The sequence below is a fragment of the Sus scrofa genome, chromosome 18, assembly GCF_054392235.1.
Source record: "Sus scrofa isolate SSC_HxYL_T2T_F1_AM1 chromosome 18, Sscrofa_HxYL_maternal_Yorkshire_Landrace_v2.0, whole genome shotgun sequence".
Classification (NCBI taxonomy): Eukaryota; Metazoa; Chordata; class Mammalia; order Artiodactyla; family Suidae; genus Sus; species Sus scrofa.
Genome location: NC_139400.1, coordinates 58,101,747 through 58,123,655, shown reverse-complemented (window position 1 = coordinate 58,123,655; position 21,909 = coordinate 58,101,747). Strand labels below are relative to the sequence as shown.

Sequence of the window (21,909 nt, the reverse complement as noted above, 5' to 3'; positions counted from 1 at the left end):
TGGCATATGGAAGTTCCTGGGCCAGGGGTCGGTCAAATCAGAGCTGCAGCTGCTGGCCTACACCACAGCTTGAAGCAATGCTAGATCCCTAACCCACTGAGTGAGGCCAGGGATCGAACGCACACCCTCACAGAGATCACATTCGGTCCTTAACCTGCTGAGCCACAACGGGAACTCCCAAACAGTCCTTTTTCTCTGTCTAGATCTAAATTTAAAGTATTATTTTGGGAAGCTCAACAGTAATATTTTTTAAGGGAACCCATATCTTATAATTCTTCTGTTATTTGTCCATAAACAACAGAGCATTTAACCAGCCCTCTTGAAAGCCAGGGGAAGACGGACAGGCAGCCAGATATAATGACAATTAAGTAGCGTAAAACCCTGAAAGACTGAAAAGCAAAGTTACGGTAGATGTTCTTGATGAAAATCAAAGTTCTTCTTCTCTGGCCTCACAGACACCCTACAAACAGTAGGAAAGGATCGACGGTCCCCAAAGACAGAGATGTACAGTTTCCTGGCCTCGTGTACACCCCTCTTGTAAGCCCTTAAGTCAAAATCACCTCATATGGAGTTCCCATCGTGGCTCAGCGATAACGAACCCGACTAGTATCCTTAAGGATGCAGGTTCGAGCCCTGGCCTCGCTCAGTGGGTTAAGGATCTGATGTTGCCATGAACTGCAGTGGATCCCGAGTTGCTGTGGCTGTGGTGGAGGCCGACAGCTACAGCTCTGATTCGACCCAGAGCTGTATGGAATCTCCATAAAAAGATTTTAAAAAAATAAAGAATAATAAAAAAAATCACATCATATGAATGTGTTCTATGGGTTAGGTCACCATTTTCAGTAAGTACCAGGAGTGCCCTCCCAAGGACGGACTCTCTCTTCTAGAAGCATTCTCACCCCTGACAGAGCCAGGAGTGCCCCACACAGCAGGACAGCCAGGGCCCCATCCAGTCAGAGACGGGGGACCTTCTGTGAAGTTCTTATCCAAACTCAAATTATCCCTTTCAAAAAATGATGCTGTCAATTAGAATAAAGAATAAAAAAAATGATGCCACCGTGGTCCTTTTCCTCAATTACACAGAAGAACCAGAAAACGCAGATACAATAGCTTATTACAATTAGGACTTTGTTTCTTCTGATTCTTTGAAGATGCCCCATTTTTGTTCAGAGGTTTTGCTTCAAACATGCTGGAAAGAAAACACACTTGCCCCCATTTAGTTGGTATTGTGTAGGGAATTCTAATGTAGAAACGGTTTTTCTTCACAATGAGACTTTCCAAAGCAGTTTCTACTCCAGGGATGCCCTAAGCAAGGCCAGTTTCTCAAGTGACTAACGAGGGCTCTTAGCAACCTATGAAGAATGAGCATGTTTCAAAAATGGGCTTTGCTGGGAGCTCGCAAGAAAATAAGCTCCTTCTTTCTTTCCCGCTAGCCTTTAAGGAAGGATGGCATTGGGGCGGGAGGGTCCCGAGGACACCTAAGACCCCCCAGAACCCATGGCTGAGGGAGCCTACACATCAGGGGAATGAAGTCCCCTGACACCAAACAGGAGCCAGAACCACCCTCTGCAAAACTCGCTTCCGTCCCCTTCCTTAAAAAGACCGAGGTGAAACATACAAACTACCTTTTACTCTTTTCACCAGTTTTCAGCGTGCAGTTCAGAGGCACTAGGTACAACTCACGTGCTGTGACACCATCAGCACCAACCACCTCCAGAACGCTCGTCATCCTGCAAAACTGAAACTCTGTCCCCACTACACACCAACTCTGCATTCCCCCACCCCCCGCTGCCCTGCACCCAGTCCTGGCTCCCACCATCCCGCTTTCAGTCTCTGTAAATCTGATCCCTGTAAGCACTTCATATAAGTAGAATCATACAGTACTTGTGCTTTCGCGTCTGGCTTCTTTGCTCAAGGGTCATCCATGTGTCACATGCCTAAGACGTGCCTTCCTTTTTAAGGCTGTATAATATTCCACTATACGGCTGGATCACACTGTTTATCCCTTCACCTGAGAATGGACACTGGGGCTGCTCCCACCTGGCCGCCAGTCCTCTCAGCTAACACACGCTTTCGCAGCCTTACACGGAGCTGCTACATATTTTAAGCTAGAGCTGCCGGCATCTTCCCAGGGGGACACGGATCCCTCCCAGAGGATGTGGCACTGAGGGCCAGGTCCAAAGGGCCAGGTCTCTACAGTCCCAGGGAGCCGGGTCCATGCGGCTGCTGACCCTGCAGGTCCGTGAGCCGATGGTGTCCCTTCCAGAGAGCTGGGAGGGCTTGTTATCAGGAGTCATGGCCACTCCACACGATGACACCAGGGCGCCACTCCCACGTCCTATCCCGGAGATGAAAGGTGAGGCTCTGTGTCTTCCAGAAAGGCCTGCTTTCCTGCTGGGGCTGTGGCCTTTGGAATGTGCCTCCGCTTCTTTCCTCAGCAGATCCCTCAGCAGTCTTTGATTGTTATCATTTTATGAGAAAACTCCGTGCGTGCGCTACCTCACCCCCACCTGCTCCAGGAAGCGGGACACTGTCCCAAGCCAAGGCCTTCTAAGGAATGCCTCTTCCTCCCTCACTTCATGTCTCCTGGATGTTTCGGGCGTCTCTGGATGACTTCCTCAACCAGCTGGTGAAGTTCCTGCAGTGGGGACTTGTACCTGCTTAGCCCTGGTTTCCAGGTGCTCGGCACACAGCGGGTATTTGTGCAGAGATGTTTGCCAAATGAGCAATGCTAAAAATAGTAAGATTGGGACCTTGCGGTTCTGGCCAAGATGGAGTAGCCTCGTCCCTCCCCTGGCCTGGCATTGACAGCTACCACCCCGGACCGCACACCACCACAGGCACCAGAACTGTGGCAGCAAGAAGGACCTGGGCACCTGGGCAGGTGAGGAAGGACACCGTGGCGAGTTCCCCGGTTATTGCCTGCTTCCCATAGATCCCAGAACCATCAGACAACAACAACAGCTCCTGGAAAAGCCTGCTCAGCTAAGCAAACAACTCAAACCAAACAGACAGACAAACCCAAGAGCGGCCTAACAGCAGGAGAGCTTTTTGGCAATACCTGTCCTGTTCCGCAGACCAAACAGCCACCGGACCCCCGCCCCTGGCTCCACCATGGGTTTAGCGAGGCCCAGTGGAAAGCTGATCTTCGTATCACACCCACCTCACAGGAGGTGCCCCCCATTTCCCCACCAGGGGAAAATGAGCCAGGTACCTCCCCACCGAGCCTCAGGATCAAGGACAATGGTGAGAGCGGACAGGGGCGCTGTCTCCCCCTGTGTCGGCAGGGCTGGCTGGAAGATGCATCTAAACACCTAAATGTCCACGTGGCCCTGGAGCTACACCTGGACAGGAGCGCTGCCAAAAAACAAGACCAGAGGAAACCGCATGCAGGGCTCACAACATAACATCAAAAAAGTCCAGGAGAAAACCTAAAACCGTCTCATCACACCAAGAACCAGACCGTGAACCTGCAGGACAACGGGGAACCCACGGGAGCTCCTCAAGGCATGTGCCCTGAGGCAGAGGGACAGGGCCCTGGGTGACATCAGGTCTGCTCTACCCACAACCCCGCCCCTTCCAGGACCAAATCTTCTCCTGGGGGAAACCCTGCCCTCTCACCTTCTCAGAGCTGTCAAGGAGACCCATGGCCTTCTAGAAGCTTCTCTCTGTGCACGCAGTCATGCCAGAAAGCTGGCTGTCCCAGTGATTCTCGGGTTCTCCACCCCGCTGAGTCTTGATTATACCTACCCGAGTCCTTCCACCACATTCCGCTGGCTCCCGCCCTGAGTGTGAAAGCTTTACCTGGCTGTCCTCTCCCTCGCCCACCTGGCCGCCCCCGGTCTTTTCTGTGGAGACCTCTGACGTGTGCTCCCTGAGGCTCACCGCGGATCAGGTATCAAAGGACACCGCTCCAGGACAAAAGTTCCCTGGTATTTAGCGGCAGAACTGGAAGCTGAACTGGATCTCTAACTTCTTCATCCATGTTTTAAACGTCTGTCTACAGAATAGGAGATGATGGGACCGAACGAGGAAACAGGACTGCGGCCTGTGAAAGGGAGTCCAGACCCCAGCTCCTCCGTAAACTCTGATTCGGTTAAAGCCCTCCCCCCCCCCCAATACACACACCTTTTTTTCTTGGCCACCTTCGAGGCATGCGGAAGGTCCCAGGTCCAGGGATCAAACCCACACCCCAGCAGTCACTGCAGCCACCACAGTGACAACACCAAATTCTTTTTTTTTTTTTTTGCCTTTTCTAGGGCCGCTCCTGCGGCACATGGAGGTTCCCAGGCTAGGGGTCCAATTGGAGCTGTAGCCGCCGGCCTACACCAGAGCCACAGCAACACGGGATCCAAGCCACGTCTGCAACCTACACCACAGCTCACAGCAACACCAGATCCTTAACCCACTGAGCAAGGGCAGGGATCGAACCTGCAACCTCATGGTTCCTAGTCAGTTTCGTTAACCACTGTGCCATGACGGGAACTCCAACAACACCAAATTCTTAACCGCCTAGGCCACCAGGGAACTCTGAGGCTACCTTTAAGTCACAAGAAAATGCCTGGAGAAGAGACCATCTCTGGGGGCCTTTTGCAAAGTGAGTGGGACCCGGGGCTCCTAAGCCATCCCAAACGGACGGCAGGAGACCAGGCTCCACAATGCCACTTAACACCCATCAGCCACACACACAACCCCTGTCGCCACCCAAACTGATTCCAATGCAGCTGAGCGGCTACTGCCTTTGGATCTCATTTTATTATTTTCTCAAAATACAGGGAGGGGAAACTGATGGGTAGGAGGAAAGGCACAGTGAGCAACAGTCGGAGGATTGTTGATACACGGTCGGTCCTTGATGTGCCAACTGCTGGCCTCCTAAGCCAATCGTGAAACCCAGCGCCGCCCAAGCGCCACTGCTTTCAGAGCAGTGCCGCAGGCGCGCATCTGCATGTCCATGACTCCTAAAGCACAGATTTCTCAAAAGATGTTTTAAAAGCCTGGGTAGAGCACACATATCCATCTTCTTTGCAAAGGGAACAATAATGGAAATCAGAATAATAGCTGCTCTGGGTTGAGTGCTAAGCCACAGGCAGGCGTCATCTTTTTTTTTTTCTTTTCTTTTTGGGGCCGCACCTGTGGCATTTGGAGGTTCCCAGGCTAGGGGACAAATCAGAGCTGCAGCTGCCGGCCCACGCCACAGCCACACCAGATGAGCTGCATCTGTGACTTACACCACAGCTCACGTCAATGCCAGATCCTTAACCCACTGAGCAAGGCCAGGGATCGAACCGGCATCCTCATGGATACCAGTCAGGTTTGTAACCTGCTGAGTCACCACGGGAACTCCCTGCAGGCATCACCTGATTTACCCTCATAAAAAGGTTTCTTTGTGCAAATGATGACTCCTATGTTATGGATGAGGAAAGGGAGATGCTGAAAGATGGAGGGGCCTGCTGTGGGAGCTCCCAAGTGTGGAGAAGGCCTGGGGCATCTGGGCATAGCCCTGGGACTGAGGCCACCCCTTGCAAAGAGGGCCTGCAGGGAGCCCCACCTGGAAGCTGGCTCCCAGGATTTATCAGCCACCATCACCAGCAGAGAGAAAAAACCTCTCTCCCCTGATGTAAATGGACCAAAAACGCACTTAAATTCACCCTTGGAGTTAAAAAAGTATTTCCACTCTAACCAAATAATTTCTCATAGACGGACACACATATGGGATTCATGGAAAATTACTATGATGTATATATTGCATTCTAACGACAGGAAACATGTGAACAGACATTGTCTCCCACTCTACTGCGGAGAGATCCCCCAATCCTGGAAGAGAGAACACAGGAGACTTTCAGGCTGGAAAGAATGAGCGGGCGGACCCCCCACGGGTCTGGGCTTGCCTCTCTTAGAGCCACTGTTCCTCCCCCTCCTAACAGCCCCCACCCTTGCAGCCAAGACACACACAGCGCTGAGTCGGCCCAGGGTTAGCAGAATGCAGAACAGCAGCGGAATCCTAGGGGCAAAGATGCCCCCGGGCAGCCGCGGTGATCCAGGCGCCCCGCCGGGCCCCTGCCACTGGGGGTGGGTTCAGAGGTAAGAGGCAGACCCAGATGCTCTTCCCTCTAGAGGCTCCAGTAATACGGTGAGCGGGTGATTTCGGGGTGTGTCTCGTTTTAAAGTCCTGGACTCAAACCTTCCCTCTGATTGCTCCAGCAGAAGATGGGACAACAGCAAAACTCATTCTGAAACCCCAACGTTGCTCCTCAGGCTGGCTTGAAGCATTTAGTAAAAGCACCACTTTCCTAAGAAGCAGTAGCACCTAGGTGCAGCCCCAGGGGTCCCTCCGTCCTTGGGGCAGCCCGAGGTCACTCAAGGGGGACTCCGGGGGTGCATGGGACAGCCCTGGAACTGGGCAGGCGGGCTTTCTTGGTTGCAGCAAAAGAATGTGCTGTGCTGGGAAGTAGCCCCGGCTCCGGAAAGCCGCACATCTGTAAACCAGGCTTTCCTCTGCCCCAGTGAGTCTCCGCAAAGACAAAGCATGGCTTTCTTTTGGAAGGAGGAGCCCTCCAGGCTCCAGGACAGGGGCGTTTTGTTCCGCAGCCTTAGGACCTGAGGGCTGTCAAGTGACGGGGGACACTGGGAAGAGCCACCCTCCTCCCAAGCCCCATCCTCCGGGCTTCCTGGCCCCGGACCCCGCAGCCCACCTCCTTCCACTCCCCTCCTCCCCTCCCCCACCGCCCCAGAGATCAGGTTTCAGCGTCGCCTGGAGACGTGGCCAGAGGCAGCGCGGAGCTGGGACGCAGCGCAGCCGCTTACCTGGCACCGCAGGGCACCGGTCAGTCCACGGCCGGCCCGGGAAGTGGGGGCCGGCGGAAGGCGCTCCCAGGACTGTCCCCAGCGGCGTCCCCCACCCACCAGGGCAGGGCAACTCTGGGTTCCGGCGTCCCGGGGGAGTCGGGGCGGGACGCGGGGCGGCCACCTCGGAGGAGGCCCATTCAGAGGGCGGCGGGGAGAGCTCGTCCGAGGAAAGAATCCGGGCTTGCTGGGCGGCCGCTGGCTGCGGCGGGCCGCCTGCCCAGTGAGTGCCTCCAGACGGCGGTGGCCCCGCCTCGCTCCACTGCGTGGTTCGCTTCCTTTTCATTTCTTTCCCCTTTTTTCCTTTTCCCTCCCTTTAATCTCTTGCAAACTCCAGGCTGAAACCCCACTCAGCTTTGTTTCAGCCCCAGGGCCAGTGCCACCCAAGGGACAAGCAGCATGGAGCGGGTGACCCCTGGGAAACAGACCCCCCCAAACCAGCCCTGGGGGGTCTCCTGTCCAGGACCTGTGCCTCAAAGCCACTTTCCCTAAAGGCAGACCCCGCTCCCTGAATCTGATGGTCACGGAGGGAAGCCTCCGGGGTCCCCGGTCCCCTCCGCCCCGCCCCTGCCTGGATCCACACCCAGTCCCTTCTGCCTGGATAGGGACACTGTCTCTCATCAGGTTCCAGTCACCAGCTCCAAGGCCCAGGGCAGCCTGGGGGACCTTCCATTGTCACTGTCCTGCTCAAACCCTGCAGGGTTTCCTCCTGGCTGCAGTGGCTCTTGGCACATCTCTCACACCCCATTTACAGAGTCTTTTCCAACACTCGGCCTGTCTCACCTGGCTGGGAGCTTCGTCTACCCACAGGCAGGTCTAAACACATTATATCCTTCCCTTCCCTCTTCATTGCTCGTTATATCCTTCTCTTCCCTCTATCTGAAAGGCCAGCTCCCTCCACCGCAGCAAACTGGCGAACTCCTATATATTCTTCAAAGCCCATTCCAAATAACCCCACATTTTTATAAGACTTGGCCCAATATCCCCCATTAGTCAGGTAAGTCCATGCTCCATCCCTCATGGCCTGAAATCTGTACCAAGTCCGCAGAGCAGAGCAGAGGGGCTCCGTCTGGTGTGTGGCCTTCAAGACCGAAGCTCCAGGCAGCAGATACGTGCTCACTAGGTTTATATCCACCAAGCGCAGCATAGAGTGTACCCTCACCCCGGCCTCTCCTGCCTTTCTGGTCAGACACAATCCCACTCATCCATTAAATCATGGCGCTGACGCCACATCCCCTAAAGTCTCCCCTGAAAGAGAAGGTCCCACGTCCCTCTGGGAGACCCCTTTCTTGCACGTGGGCCAGCATCAGTGCTGCCTGCAGCACACCACCACGGGGCACAAAGCACACGCAGCAGGCTTCCAGGACACGCTGCAACCACCACACTGTGCTGAGTTACACCTGCCCGGCCCCAGAGTGACCCTCTGACCCACACATCAACCTGGAGAAAGCTGACAGACACCTGCCTCTCGACAGGACAGACAGGCGTGCCTGGGACCCTGGGGCCACCTGTCTGAGATACAGGCCACGAAGGAACCAAGGACCCTCCGAGCCAGAGGTCGGCGCAGGGCACTTCCTCTGGGGTGTTTCTGTGCCTGCAGGGCAGCAGCTCCTGTGCGGGATCTGAGGAAATGCCCAAACACAGCCCAAGGCAGCCTCAGCTGGCAGATGGACAGGCCTTTCCGGTGGCCCAGAGCTTCCCGAGCAGAGAGGAAGGCAGCCGTCTGGCAGCCAGGCCCAGGAAGGGCGGGCACGCCCCAGGGTGGTCCTGCCCCGAAGCCTGGGGCAGCCAGGCTGGGTGGAGGGGAGGGCAGGACCCGCTTTCTGAAATGCTGCCTCTGTGCTGCTGCCTTCAACCCTTCCGTGACCAGGACACTCTTGTGGGGATCTACAGCCACTTAGAACCTTCCAGAAATCCACCCGCCCTTTGTCCTTCTCCTCTCCGCTCAGCTGGAGAAACAGGGACTAAACTGATTCCATGGTTGTGCTCCAAGCAGCAGCAATTTCGAGGAAGAGTCCCTTTCAGAAAACTCATCCCCTCATACTGTGCTGCCTCCACCTAGCAACCAGGATCTGGGTCAGCAGGGGTGGGTACCCAAGGGTGCTCACACCTGGCAGGGCCCCCCCCTCACTTGTGGAGTCACGGATCAAGTGCAGGCGGTGTGTCCACGGTCATCGGCCACACCAACCCTCCCTGCCCACGACGCACCGGCCACCTTGCTCCCTCCACTCCTGGAGCAACGCGTGTGCTCAGCTCCCTTTAAGCAGAAGGCGTCTCTCTCCTACTCACTCACTTATCTACTAACTTGCTAGAAAACCACAGACTTTTATCCAGAACCTTCTCTGTGTTAGGTGCCGGGATGTGATGAGGAGTGAACGTTAGGTCACTCGGTAGCCTGGATGCTAAGAGAGGGGGAAGGGCACGATCTCAGTCCGGGCTGTTGCTGCCTGCGAGGCAGACCCCCCACCGCCTGCCGGGAAGCACAGCCCAGGGCAGGTGACGGGCTGGAGGGCTGCCCCATGGAGGGCCTGGGACCCTGTCCACGCCGACAGGCACTCGGCACCGCTGTGGCCACCCAGGAGGTGACTGTGGGACTAAGAAACACTGCCCAGGGTGGGGGGCACAGGGAGAAACCATGGGGCAGGAGCAGAGGGGCAGTGCAAGCTCCTCTCTAGGAGGAGGATGCAGAAAGGCTCAGCATCTGGGGTGAGGCACCGGGAGCGGGATAAAGGATGACAACCCGACGGCTAAGGCGCCCGGAAAGGGCACCGGGAGGCGAGGAGGGTCCCCCGCCTTGCGCCTCCAGAGGGACCTGACCGTTGTTTTGGTTTTGGGTTTTTCTTTTTTTCAAATTTCTTGTCTTTTTAGGGCTGCACCCGCGGCATATGGAAGTTTCCAGGAGAGGGATCGAATTGGAGTGACAGCTGCCGGCCTTCACCACAGCCACACCAGATCCAAGCCAAATCCATGACCTACACCACAGCTCACAGCAATGCCAGACCTTTGACCCATGAAGTGAGGTCAGGGATCAAACCCACATCGTCATGGATACTGGTCAGGTTCTTGACCTACTGAACCACAATAGGAATTACTTAGAAATGCTGTAATGACCAAGCACATTTGGGATTTTAAAACCATAGTGCAAGGCAAATTTTTGGTACGTTATCACACACATCAGCTGAAATCTACCTTCATTTCTGAGAGACCACCCAACACCACATATGATATAGCCTTTTTTTTGGCCATGCCCACAGCATGCAGAAGCTACCAGGCCAGGGATTCAGCTCAAGCCAAAGCAGTGACAATGCCAAATCTTTGCCCACTGTGCCACAAGAGAACTCCAAGCTATTAGTATTTTTGTTTAACAGATGTCTTAAAAAGTGCCAGAACTGTGGAGCGGCAGCTGTGGACGCCCATGTGCCTGTCAGCAAGCCCAGGGCCTGGTCCGAGGCCGCTGGCCTGTGGGGCCAGAATCACAGAAGAAGCAAGACCCCTGTTGGCAGCACAAGGGAGTAACTTCTATGTGCCGAGATTCGAGAACAGTCCATCAGAGGAGTTCCCGTTGTGGCTCAGTGGTAACGAACCCGAAGAGCATCCATGAGGATGCGGATTTGATCCCTGGCCTCACTCTGTGGGTTAAGGATGGGTGTAGGTCGAAGACATGACTCAGATCCCGAGTTGCAGCTACAGCTCCGATTCCACCCCTAGCCTGGGAACCTCCATATGCCACAGGGGAGGCCCTAAGAAGACAAAAAAAAAAAAAAAAAAAAAAAAAAAAGAGCGTCCATCAGATACATACATTGAAAAAGACAAAGTCTCCTCTAAACTCAAAGCAGGCAAACAAAAGGTGGCATTCACCACGGTCAGGAAACCGTCGGCTCTCATGGGGACACGTCCCAGCCGGCCTGCGGAGTGATGAGGTGTCGGCACAAGGATGCCAACATTTCGTATGTTTTGAGCTTCACTCCGCTGAGAGCAGGGCTCTCGTCTCTGCGGACGGCTCACTGCGCCGTCACGAGCAAGCGCGGCCGGCGGACCTCCACCAGCCCCACACCGATGTTCACTTTGAAATAGATCTTGAGGCGGTCAGCTTTCCTGTTCTCATTTTCTAAATCTGGGGTGGCGGTGAGGGAGCCATAATTTGCTAACCCATAGCCATCATGCGGCGTCACATTCATCAGCAGGAATCCCTGGCACACATCGGTGTGCAAAGTACACACACGTGTGGCCAGGCGTGCTTGTTCCTACATGTACTTCCCCGCATGTGTACCTACGTGTAAGAACACCACAGATACACACATCAAGTGCTTGCTCGCCGGGTTCTGCAAAATTCAAAGTGATCAGAGACGTCTATACATGTCACACACACTCACATGCAGTCCCTGCTTTCACTCCTATTGTAAACATGCGCATTGGAAGTTTACAAAATGTCAAACGAATCCTAAGCTGGGTACATGAAGGAAAGGGAGGCCTGAGAGAAGCATTTTACAATTTGCCAAGCTTTGAAGAAGGACAATTTTGTTTAAAAAAAAAAAAAAACGGAGTTCCCGTCGTGGCGCAGTGGTTAACGAATCCGACTAGGAACCATGAGGTTGCGGGTTCGGTCCCTGCCCTTGCTCAGTGGGTTAAGGATCCAGCGTTGCCGTGAGCTGTGGTGTGGGTCGCAGACGCGGCTCGGATCCCGCGTTGCTGTGGCTCTGGCGTAGGCCGGTGGCTACAGCTCCGATTCAGCCCCTAGCCTGGGAACCTCCATATGCCGTGGGAGCGGCCCAAGAAATAGCAACAACAACAAAAAAGACAAAAGACAAAAAAAAAAAAACACACAAAAAGAAGAAGAAAAAGAAAAAAAGACACAGTCCTGGAGCATCCCTGTACCAAAGTGGATTAAGAACCCAACTGCAGTAGCGTGGATTCCTCACCCAGCCCAGTGGCTTAAAGGATCCGGCACTGCTGCAGCTGAGGCTTGGATTCTATCCCTGTCCCAGGAACTCCCATACGCCGAGAACGCAGCCTTGCAAATAAGAAATACACACAGACGTAAATAAAGCATGGCTTCCAAGTCACCTCTGACTCCCTTTCTCTCTCCAACCCCCGACCCCACAAGACACACTCCTGATGCCTCTTCCTCCTTCTGGCAAAATTCACCCATTTTTGCCCTTTGAAGCCAACTCCAAGAGGTCCCAAGAGCACTAACCAAACCCCCCGTGGCCTCAGGGCAGGCCTCCCTCCTGCCAGCTCAGCGCAGCTGGGGGTCAGAGCCTCTCCCTCGGGATGCGGTCCCCCCGTCACAGGCAGGTCTCCGGAAACACCGCTCCTTCTCCCCAGAACTAGCAGACGCAGGACGTACAAAAGCCTTTCTCTTTCAGTAAACATAATCATTGAAGCCTGAAGTCCCCAAATGTTCCCTAAATCCCACCTGTAAAACTGTCACCTGGTGAGGATATTCTGGAACTACTTGTGGACGACGTTGTGGCCGTAGGACACACCACTGAACTGTCCACTGCAAACTGCTTCCCTTGAGCTCCTGCGAGTTTTACCTCAATTAAAACAAACCTATCACGGGAGTTCCCGCGTTAGGGCTCAGCGGGTCACGGACTGAGGATGCAGGGTGCTGGTCTGATCCCCGGCCTTGCTCAGTGCGTTAAGGATCCAGCATTGCCATGAGCTGTGGTATAGGTACAGCGCGGCCAGGATCTGGTGTGGCTATGGCTGTGGTGTAGATCGGCAGCGGCAGCTCTGATTCAACCTCTAGCCTGGGAACCTCCATGTGCTGTGGGTGCAGCCTTAAAAAAAAAAAAGAAAAAAAAAATCTATTATGGTTTAAGTTAGAAGCTGAGCTATATCAGAAACATACATATATGTGTATACATACATATATATACGTATTTTTTTTTTTTTTTTGCCGCACCCAAGGCCAGGGATCAAACCCACGCCATAGGAATGACTCGAGCCACAGCAGTGACAATATCGGATCCTTAACCCGCCGAGCCATGAGGGAACCCCAGAAACATAAATGATTTTAATGAAACCTGTCCTCCTGGTTTTTCCCCATTTATTTTAAAAATATCATCGAGGCTACTTAGCCTTTAATATACTTCCGAGAGAGTAGTTTAAGTCGTAAACTTCCTAATTTTTTCTCTTTCTCAATCTTTGAGGATTGAGACTAAATGGCTCCTTTATTCAGACTCTGACCACGGGTTTTGTTTTCAGAAGCGCTTTCCTTCTGAGGTTCTAAAAGGTTCCACCCCAATTAGAATGTCGCATATGTGTGGGCGGGGCCCCACACCAACCAGCAGGGCTCCCACACCAGCTGGGGGTCCTACAACTCGACCCAGTTCTCACACTCTCTACCCAGGGGGAGCGTCAGACCCCACAGGCTAAGCACGCAGTCCCACAAGACTGCCTTCCCTTCGGGCGACACTCACAAGTCCAGGCTGTCACCTGTGTCTCTGACGCACCGGCTGTAGAGCAGAGGTCCCCATGACCTCTCCTCAGGTGCCTTCAATTTGCTAGAGCGGCTCACAGAACCCAGGGAAACTTTTTACTCACTAGATCACCAGTTTTTCGTTTTTTTGTTTTTAACCTTTTTAGGGCCCCACCTGTGGCATATGGAAGTTCCCAGGCTAGGGGTCGAATCGGAGCTGCAGCTGCCAGCCTACACCACAGCCACAGCAACCCAGGATCCAAGCTGCATCTGCGACCTACACCGTAGCTCAGGGCAACACCAGATCCTTAACCCACTGAGCGAGGCCAGGGATTGAACCCACGTCCTCATAGATACTAGTCAGGTACGTTACCACTCAGCCATGATGGGAACTCCAGATCACCGGGTTATTATGACAGAATATCACTCAGGAACAGCCAGAGGGAAGAGCTGTACAGGCCAGGGTGTGGGGCAGGGCGTGGAGCTTCCACGCCCTCTCCAGAAGCACCATTCTCCCGAATCTCCACGTATTCGCCGACCCGAGAGCCCCGAACCCTGTCCTTCTGGACTTTTCTGGGGGCTTCATTAACCAATCCTTCATAGGCAGGACTGCTTAAATCACTGGCCACTGCCCACTGATTCAACCTCCAGCCCATCTCCCCACCTGGAGGTCAGGGGGGTTCCAACCCTCTAATTACCTGGTTGGTTCCTATGGCCACCCTCCCCCGCCCTTTCCAAAAGTCACCTTACTGGCTCTCCTCCCTGGAGAAATTACAAAGGTTCTAGAAACTCTGCTAGAAATGAGAAAGAAAACCAAATGGGTATTTCTTAATATGAATCATAATATCACAGGCTCGCGCCAGTCTGAGGATGCTGTTCCCGCATCCGTGTGTTTCCCAGGGCACAATGCAGGCTGAGTCAGAGATGCGCTGAGCGCACAGACCATTCGTGGGGCAGCCACTCCAGGCCCCCCGCTTGAGGGTCCCAAGCAGGGGGGACCTGTGGGTCTCTCCTCCTGGAACTCATGGTACTGCCTCATCAGGACGTCCCACAGGAGCCTTGTCATGCATCCCCTGGCTGGTGCCAGCGTCCTCCAAGCTCCCACGGCTGCCCTGCCACCTCCTGCTGCCTGCCCCCACTCCTTCAAGCCACCACCTCCTCTTTTAGTTACAACACCTGCCAGGAGAATTCAACAGCACGGGAACTCATGGATTAACTACTCAAGTAAATACTTAAATACCTCTCAGAGTTCCTGCAGGGGCACAGTGGGTTAAGAATCTGACTGCAGGAGTTCCCGTCGTGGCGCAGTGGTTAACGAATCTGACTAGGAACCATGAGGTTGCGGGTTCGATCCCTGGCCTTGCTCAGCAGGTTAAGGATCCGGTGTTGCCATGAGCTGTGGTATAGGTTGCAGACGCAGCTCGGATCCTGCGTTTCTGTGGCTCTGGCGTAGGCCGGTGGCTACAGCTCCGATTAGACCCCTAGCCTGGGAACCTCCATATGCCGCGGGAGCGGCCCAAGAAATGGCAAAAAGACAAAAAAAAAAAGAATCTGACTGCAGCAGCTCGGGTTGCTGCAGAGGTGCGGGTTTGATCCCTCGCCCCAGACCTTCCATATGCCTTGGGTATAGACAAAGAAATAAAAAACGAGAATAAATAAATAAATAAACATTCCTCATTTTTCTGGCGACGGTGCTGTAATTTAAGAAAAGCCCTGGGCACAGGCCTGGGCAATGGGAGCCCACACCGGGCGAGGGCAGGCTATCTTGGGCTCGGATTCCCCCATCACTAATAACCTAGAGGACACCTACCCTTGTTTACTGCAGGGGTGAAGGGTGAGTGGGAGGTGTCTGTCACAGGGGATCCCTGGCACTGAAGTTTAGGGGCTTACGCTAAGCGCCACAGGACCTGGAAGGACAGAGAACGGACGTGTACTCCCCAAGGGGAGGGCAAGAGCTGCCGGCGGAGGGGATAACACAGACCTATCCGAGACCAACTCTCCCTCCTTGGCCAAACCTGAGACAGGGCCCCAGGAGCATCTTCTCCACAAGGTCTCAACCTTGGCTTTCCACATCTGTCCTAGGCGGATCCAGCCTGGGATTCTGCGAGGTTGGACCCTCCGCCTGCTCTGATCAAGCTCTTCATCCCACTCTCTGGATGGCTAAGACCTCCGCCTGGCTTCAGCAAGATCCTGTTAGGACAGTTTAGCAAGAATCTCCCTCCTCTGGATATTCCTCTGAGTAACTTTTAATTCCCCGCCCCGTCACTGCTCTTTGGCTGTCTTTGCTGCATAGGAGTGGAGCTCAGCTCTTTCTCCTGCTGCACTAGCACCAAATAAAATCTGTCTCTACCATCTTCATCTGGTGTCCTACTCTGTTTCTCCCTGGCACTTGTCTGCCGGTGGTCTGAGAAATAACCTGACACATCTGGGTTCGTGATGACGAGGCCAATACCAAGCTCAAGACGATACAAGCTCAGTTTGATGTAATAAGCCACACCGAGGAATTTTACGCAGCGGTATACTAACTGCATGCTAACTGGAAGAAGACAGAAGACAACTGCGATCACAATGTTACCAGCAAAAAAATCAGGAACAGTCAAGCCCCAAATCCACTCTACCAAGGTCAGTTGGTTGCACAACCTCCATCTCCCAGAAATCCACCTACCTCTTCCCAGCGTTTCTGAAACTATTTTTTGGCCAGAGCTATTCCCCCGACACCTACACTGACTGCTGCTCTACACAGGGAAGCCAGGTCAACGTATGAAAATGGAAATCTGAGCCGGGCCTCCCTGTCTCAAGCCTTGTTAATGACCTTGCATTGCTTGGGGATGTCACACCACCACCTGTGGTTACAGAGAACAGCTATGGCTGGGCCTCGGCTCACCCCTCCACCTCCCTGTAGACCCCTCATCTTCAGCCTGTCCTGGGCCACATGGCCAGTACCTGCTATTTCTCCACCTCAAACGTGCCCCTCCATTCACCAAGTTAACACCTACTTAACCCTACTCATCTTCAACCACCAGACCTTCTCACCAGGTAAACAACCAATGCGAACTGGCAGAGTGTCACTGCCCTGTCCTGAGGTGTCCCCCACCAGGGGATCACCAAGTCCACCCCTGCTTCACCGGCTGCACTTCCGGGAGGGCAGGGCTGGGTCCCTGGGCTCGCACCAGCCTAGCAGAGCGCCGCAGAACAGATGAGTTCAATAGACATATGCAGACCACGCCGAGAGGTCTACTCCATGTCAAGCATTCCTTTCTTTTATACTTTACCTTTTCATGAGAGAAAATTCCAAACACACACAAAGCAGGCGGAACTGTCTGATGAACCTCCTTGTGGACATCACCAGCTTCAGCCAATAAAGAGTTTCAACCACACCCATGCCACTTCCCCCAAGGGGGTTTAAATGCAACTTTTAATGTTGAGATCATGGTAGATCGACGTGCAGTTGGAAGGAATTACACAGAGACCCCCTGTACTCTTTTTCCAGTTTCCCTCAACAGTAGTACTTTACAGAACTAGACGGGCATGGTGACAGTGATACACTTAAGGTACAGAGAGCATTTCCAACCCACGAGGACCCCTTGTGTGGCCCTTTACAGCCACCTGCACCGCCCCTCCACCTTTCCCTGCTCCTAACTCCGAGAAAACACTAATCCCCTCTCCATGTCTACAATTCTGCCATGTAAAGGATATTATACGAATGAACCATACACGATGTGAACTCTGGGGAATGGCTTTGCTCTGGACAGTCGCTCAGGTTGCTGCACTACTGTTACATCAATATTCCACCCCCTTCACTGCTGAGCTGTGGTCCACTGTGTGCCTGGACCCCGATCTCTGTACTCACCTGCTGAAGGTGACCCACGTTGTTTTGCGTTTGGGGCTATATTAAGAATAAAGCTGCTACAAACATCTGTGTACATGTTTTTGTGTGAGTGGAAGTCTGCATCTTTGGAATAATAACCCAGGCACGCAATCGCTGGGTCATGTGGTGGTAGCATGTTGCGTTTTTTTAAGAAACTGCCAAACTCTTTCCCAGAAAGGCAGCGCCACTGTACATTCCCCCCAGCCATCACGGAGAGTTTCAGTTTCTCTACATCCTCACCAGCATTTGGCATGGTCACCCTTTTTATTTTTAACCTTTCTGATAGGGGTGTAGTCACATCTCACTATGGTTTTAATCCAAATTTCGCTGACGGCCAGTGATCATTTGCCACCAATACAGGGTCTTCAGGGAAATGTCTCTTCGGGTATTTTGCCCATTTTCTAACTGAATTGTCTGTTTCTTTACAGCTGAGTAGTTAGAGTGCAAATATTTTCTCCCAGTCTCTCGTTCGTCTTTTTTTTTTTTTTTTTAACTTATCAATTTTTTCTTTAACGGATTGTGTTCTGGGTGCTAATCTAAGAACCTGTGCCTCCTCTGGACCCAAAGATGTTCTCCTTTTTTGGTAAGAGTTTTACGTTTTACAGTAAGGTTTGTGATCCAGCAGAAGCTAATTTCTACAGAAGATGTGAAACATCAGTTTGCCTGTGGATGCCCACTTGCTGCAGCACCACTCGTTGAAAGGCTATCTTTCCTTCACTGACTGCTTTTGTACCTTTCTATTTTATCTTTTATTTTTGTGTCTCTTTAGGGCCACACGTGCAGCATATGGAGGTTCCCAAGTTAGGGGTCGAGTGGGAGCTGCAGCTGCCCACCTACACCACAGCCACAGCCATGTGGGATCCAAGCGGTGTCTGCAAGCTACACCACAGCTCACGGCAACGCTGGAGACTTAACCCACTGAGCGAGGTCAGGGATTGAATCTACATCCTCATGGATGATAGTCAGGTTCATTACCACTGAGCCACAGTGAGAACTCCCTCAATACATTTTTTAATTTCCCATAAAATTTCCTCTTGGACTCATGGATTTGCAAGTTGGTTGTTTCATTTCCAGGTGTTTGGAGATGTTCCTATTACCTTCGTGTTACTGATTTTTCCAGTTTGACTCCATATGGTTGGAGAATACACTCTACCTGGGTGTCGATTCTTTTTCCTCCACTGAGGACTATTACATGGCCCAGAATGTGGTCCTCTCAGGCCACCGGTCCTGAGGACCATGGCCAGGCTGCCATCTTTCCTCCACCTGCCAATCTTCTCACGTTTGTTTTATATTTGCTGGCCAGGGTACTCAGCTGGACTTAGCAGGAGAAATAAGGAAAAGTATGTCTACTCTATCTTCTAGGAAGCCAAAGCCACTCTTCCTGCATAATTTAAAATCAAGACCTTCATTTTCATACAGGCAGGTATCCAGTTCTTACACACGTGTAAGTACCCAGTTCTAAGTGATACAGAACCAGGCAGTACGTTAGGTGCCTCGAAGATGCTACAATTCGAAACGACACAGCGGTCACGGAGGTGTTCTTGCCTATATCTGTAAATGAGGAAATAGGCAGAGCATGCCAAGTACACACGTCACACTTACTCCTTGATTAGCCTTAAACCCAGGACGGCTGAGACATTCCATGTGCCTTTTCAGTACTGACATCACATCAGCACCGGTTTACACGAGGAACGGGAAAAAGCAGCCCTGTCCAATCTGACAATGTCTGAAAAGGTTGGGTCCAGTGTTCTAGCTTCTTTCGGCTTCAAGCAATGCTACAAGGAGCTGAGAAGTACTGATGCACGGCTACTGAGCACACCACGACCCCCCACCCCGCCCCACCGCCCCGGGCCCCCGCAAGGCTTGACAGTGCTGAGTGAACAGAGGCACTGCCTGCAGGAAGGCAGGCAGAGATTCAGCAGTGCTGCACAGCCCCCGAAGGCCGCACAGCCCCGTGCCTGCACCTTCCCCCGCCAGAGCCATCCTGGCCTTTGAGGTTTCTGAGAAGTGATGCAGGTGCAAACGCTTCTGCACCAACCAGAGCACGCCCCGAGCAGAGGGAAGGAGGTGGGTTTCTTACCGTGAGCTCCTTTGTACAGACTGCTGGCGCTGCCCATCTGGGGCCCGGATGGGCTGAACGGAGGATAACGTGGGCTTGTAGTCACTGGACAAGAAAGCAGAGTGAGGAGCTGTTTCGGTCCCCGCCACCCCAACCCTGCCTCCCAAGTAGGTCTGCACACAGAGAGCCCTGCTTCGTTCTTACCATACGGTGTTTCGGGAGACACAGGGAACGCGGGTGTGGGAGAGACGGACTCACTGCCACTGCTGGTGGGAGAGAAGATCCTGCCGTCGACCGCATCCAGGTCTGGGGGATACGCGGTGACCACCGTCTGAAATCGGCATGGGTGGGGGTGAGGGGAAGGCCGCCTCCGCACAGTGGGGGATCCCCGGAACCAGCCCTCATCTGAGAGTGGGGACAGGAGGCGGCCACGGAGAACTGGAAGGCGCTTCGGTGACAGTAAAGGCGGAGGGAAGGGAAGTGTCGTGTGGTCCACTGGTCACCACATTACACAGCTCGTGGGCAGAGCTGGCAGAGCGTTTGTGCAGCAGAGGGAACGTGAGCATTCAGTGAAGGGCAGCGGAAGCATCTTCCCCTGCAGCGTGTTCACGGCTACGTAAAAGGCACCGTGAAATTAAACACACAGGTGTAGAAAAACAAAAGGCTGGAAGGACCTATCCCAGACATCGACACGGGCTCTGCGTGCGTGAAGACTGCAAGTGACTTTCCTTTCTAGTCTGTCCTGGGTTCCAACATTTCCGCCTTGAGAGTAGATTGGAAAGCGTTCATGGTTTGGGGGTTTGCCAAGCTGGCTTACTTCATTTCGGATTAAAAGTGTAATTAAAGGCCTCCCAGAAGATGCTCCATTGGTCTCCCCGGGGGTTACACATCCACGCTGACCCGGTTATCTTCCTGCATCCCTCCCAGGGGCTCCGAGCCCTTGGCGGTGACCTTGAGGAAGTGTGTGTTTGCCCTTTGCTGCTGCCGTCCACCCACGAGGCTCTGCGACCCCCATCCTCAGAACCCACCTATCCCCCTTCTCAGATCAGAGCACAGAGGCTCACGTGGCCCAAGTGAGAGAGGTGCACACCCGCCCAGCTCCCTCGGGAGCCAGGGGGTTCCAGCCAGGCCGGCTGATGGCACCCCAGCCCCCAACCATACCACCTGCCTTTGGGGAGGCTGGGGTGGGGACCGGCTCAGGCCAGGCTATGGGTGGCAGTATGCATACCTCCTTGGCGTTGGCTGGAGAGAGAAAAGGCGCCAGGCTTGGAGGCTGCTCCCCGCTGGTAGGTTTCCCCCAGCCGCACTTGGAGAAGGCCGGCTGCCCCCCAGCATCGTTGTCATACTGCCCAAGGCTCAGCTTCCGGAATCTTCCGCCCAGCGGCTCGTCACCTGTTAGGAGAGTCACATGGGCTGCAGGTGCCTTCAACTCAGAGGAGAGTCCAGGCCCTCAGTTAAAACCTCACAGGAGTTCCCGGTGTGGCTCAACGGAAACAATCCGACTCGTACCCATGAGGATGCAGGTGCAATCCCAGGCTTTGCTCAGTGGGTTGGGGATCCCGTGTTGCCGTGAGCTGTGGTGTAGGTTGCAGATGCAGCTTGGATTGGACCCCTAGCCTGGGAACTTCCATGTGCCGTGGGTGCAGCTCTAAAAAGACAACAAAAACAAAAAACCCCAAACCCAAAAAACAAACAAACCAACCTGATTCTAGAACCTCTCAGAGGCACTCTATTTTATTCTTTCGAGTTCAAGAACATTTTCATCACCCAAGAGGAAACCCCAGCACCCACTAAGCTGTCTCTCCCCATCCCCAACCCCCGGCCCCCGGCAACACCACCCTGCTTTCCGTCTCTATGGATTTGCCTGTTCTGGATGCTTCATGTGCACAGACTCACGCAGTCCTAGGCCATTGGCGTGTGGCTTCCTTCACGCAGCCCGGCCCTTTCCCGGTACTATGGGAACTGACCCGTGTCCACCTCCAGCACTGTGTCTGGTGGAGCTGAGGGTGGGATCAGGATTCCCTGGGCCTAGAACACTGCCTGGCGCACAGCAGGTGCTCAGGAAGCACGAGGCGCAGAGAAGGGCCAGGACCCCGGATCCAGCCTTCCTCCCCCTCGGTGAGTGAGCAAGAAAGATTCTTGCTGGTCGTTAACGTCAAAGAGCCCAGGGCGGCCCCGATGGCCGCAGGCACTGGGGCTCCACTGTCTGAGGCCTCTGCACACATGAGCCATCTCCCCTTCTCGAAGCAGCTGTGGTCATCTTTGGGGTCAGAGTGCTTGCATTTTGTTTAATGACCAGAAGGAGGTAACAACACTTAGACCAGAGACACAGAAATCTTTTCTTTCCTTTTCTTTTTTTTGTCTTTTTAGAGCTGCACCCAAGGCATAAGGGGGTTCCCAGGCTAGGGGTGGAATCAGAGCTATAGCCACTGGCCTACATCACAGCCACAGCAACACCAGATCCAAACCTCATCTGCGACCTACACCACAGCCCACAGCGACGCCAGATCCTTAACCTACTGAGCAGGGCCAGGGATTGAACCTGCGTCCTCATGGTTCATTGCTGTTGAGCACCGACGGGCACTCCCAGAAATCTTTTCTTGAGTTACAAACGGGCGTATATATCCATTTGCCTACTCAGTCACTTTCTATACCTGTCGTCGGCATTTTAAGAAAAACTTCATCCCCTCTTTTTTCCACGGTGAATCACTATTT

General features: G+C 53.5%; 1 protein-coding gene across 15 annotated transcripts in view; it reads right to left on the bottom strand.

Moving 5' to 3' along the window:
* The window catches only part of TNS3 (tensin 3), a 232,623-nt gene that overhangs the window by 34,989 nt on the left and 175,725 nt on the right, over positions 1-21,909 (bottom strand). For 14 of the 15 annotated variants that reach the window (XM_021079356.2, XM_085005686.1, XM_021079358.2 and 11 more), the window contains 3 exons: positions 20,423-20,586; positions 19,399-19,525; positions 19,216-19,299 (listed from right to left, as the gene is read on the bottom strand). In XM_021079356.2, the coding sequence (XP_020935015.2) occupies positions 19,216-19,299; positions 19,399-19,525; positions 20,423-20,586 (375 nt within the window). Of the gene's footprint in view, positions 1-19,215; positions 19,300-19,398; positions 19,563-19,643; positions 20,587-21,909 lie in introns of those variants that run through there. The other variant, XR_014834141.1, reaches the window with a different exon arrangement.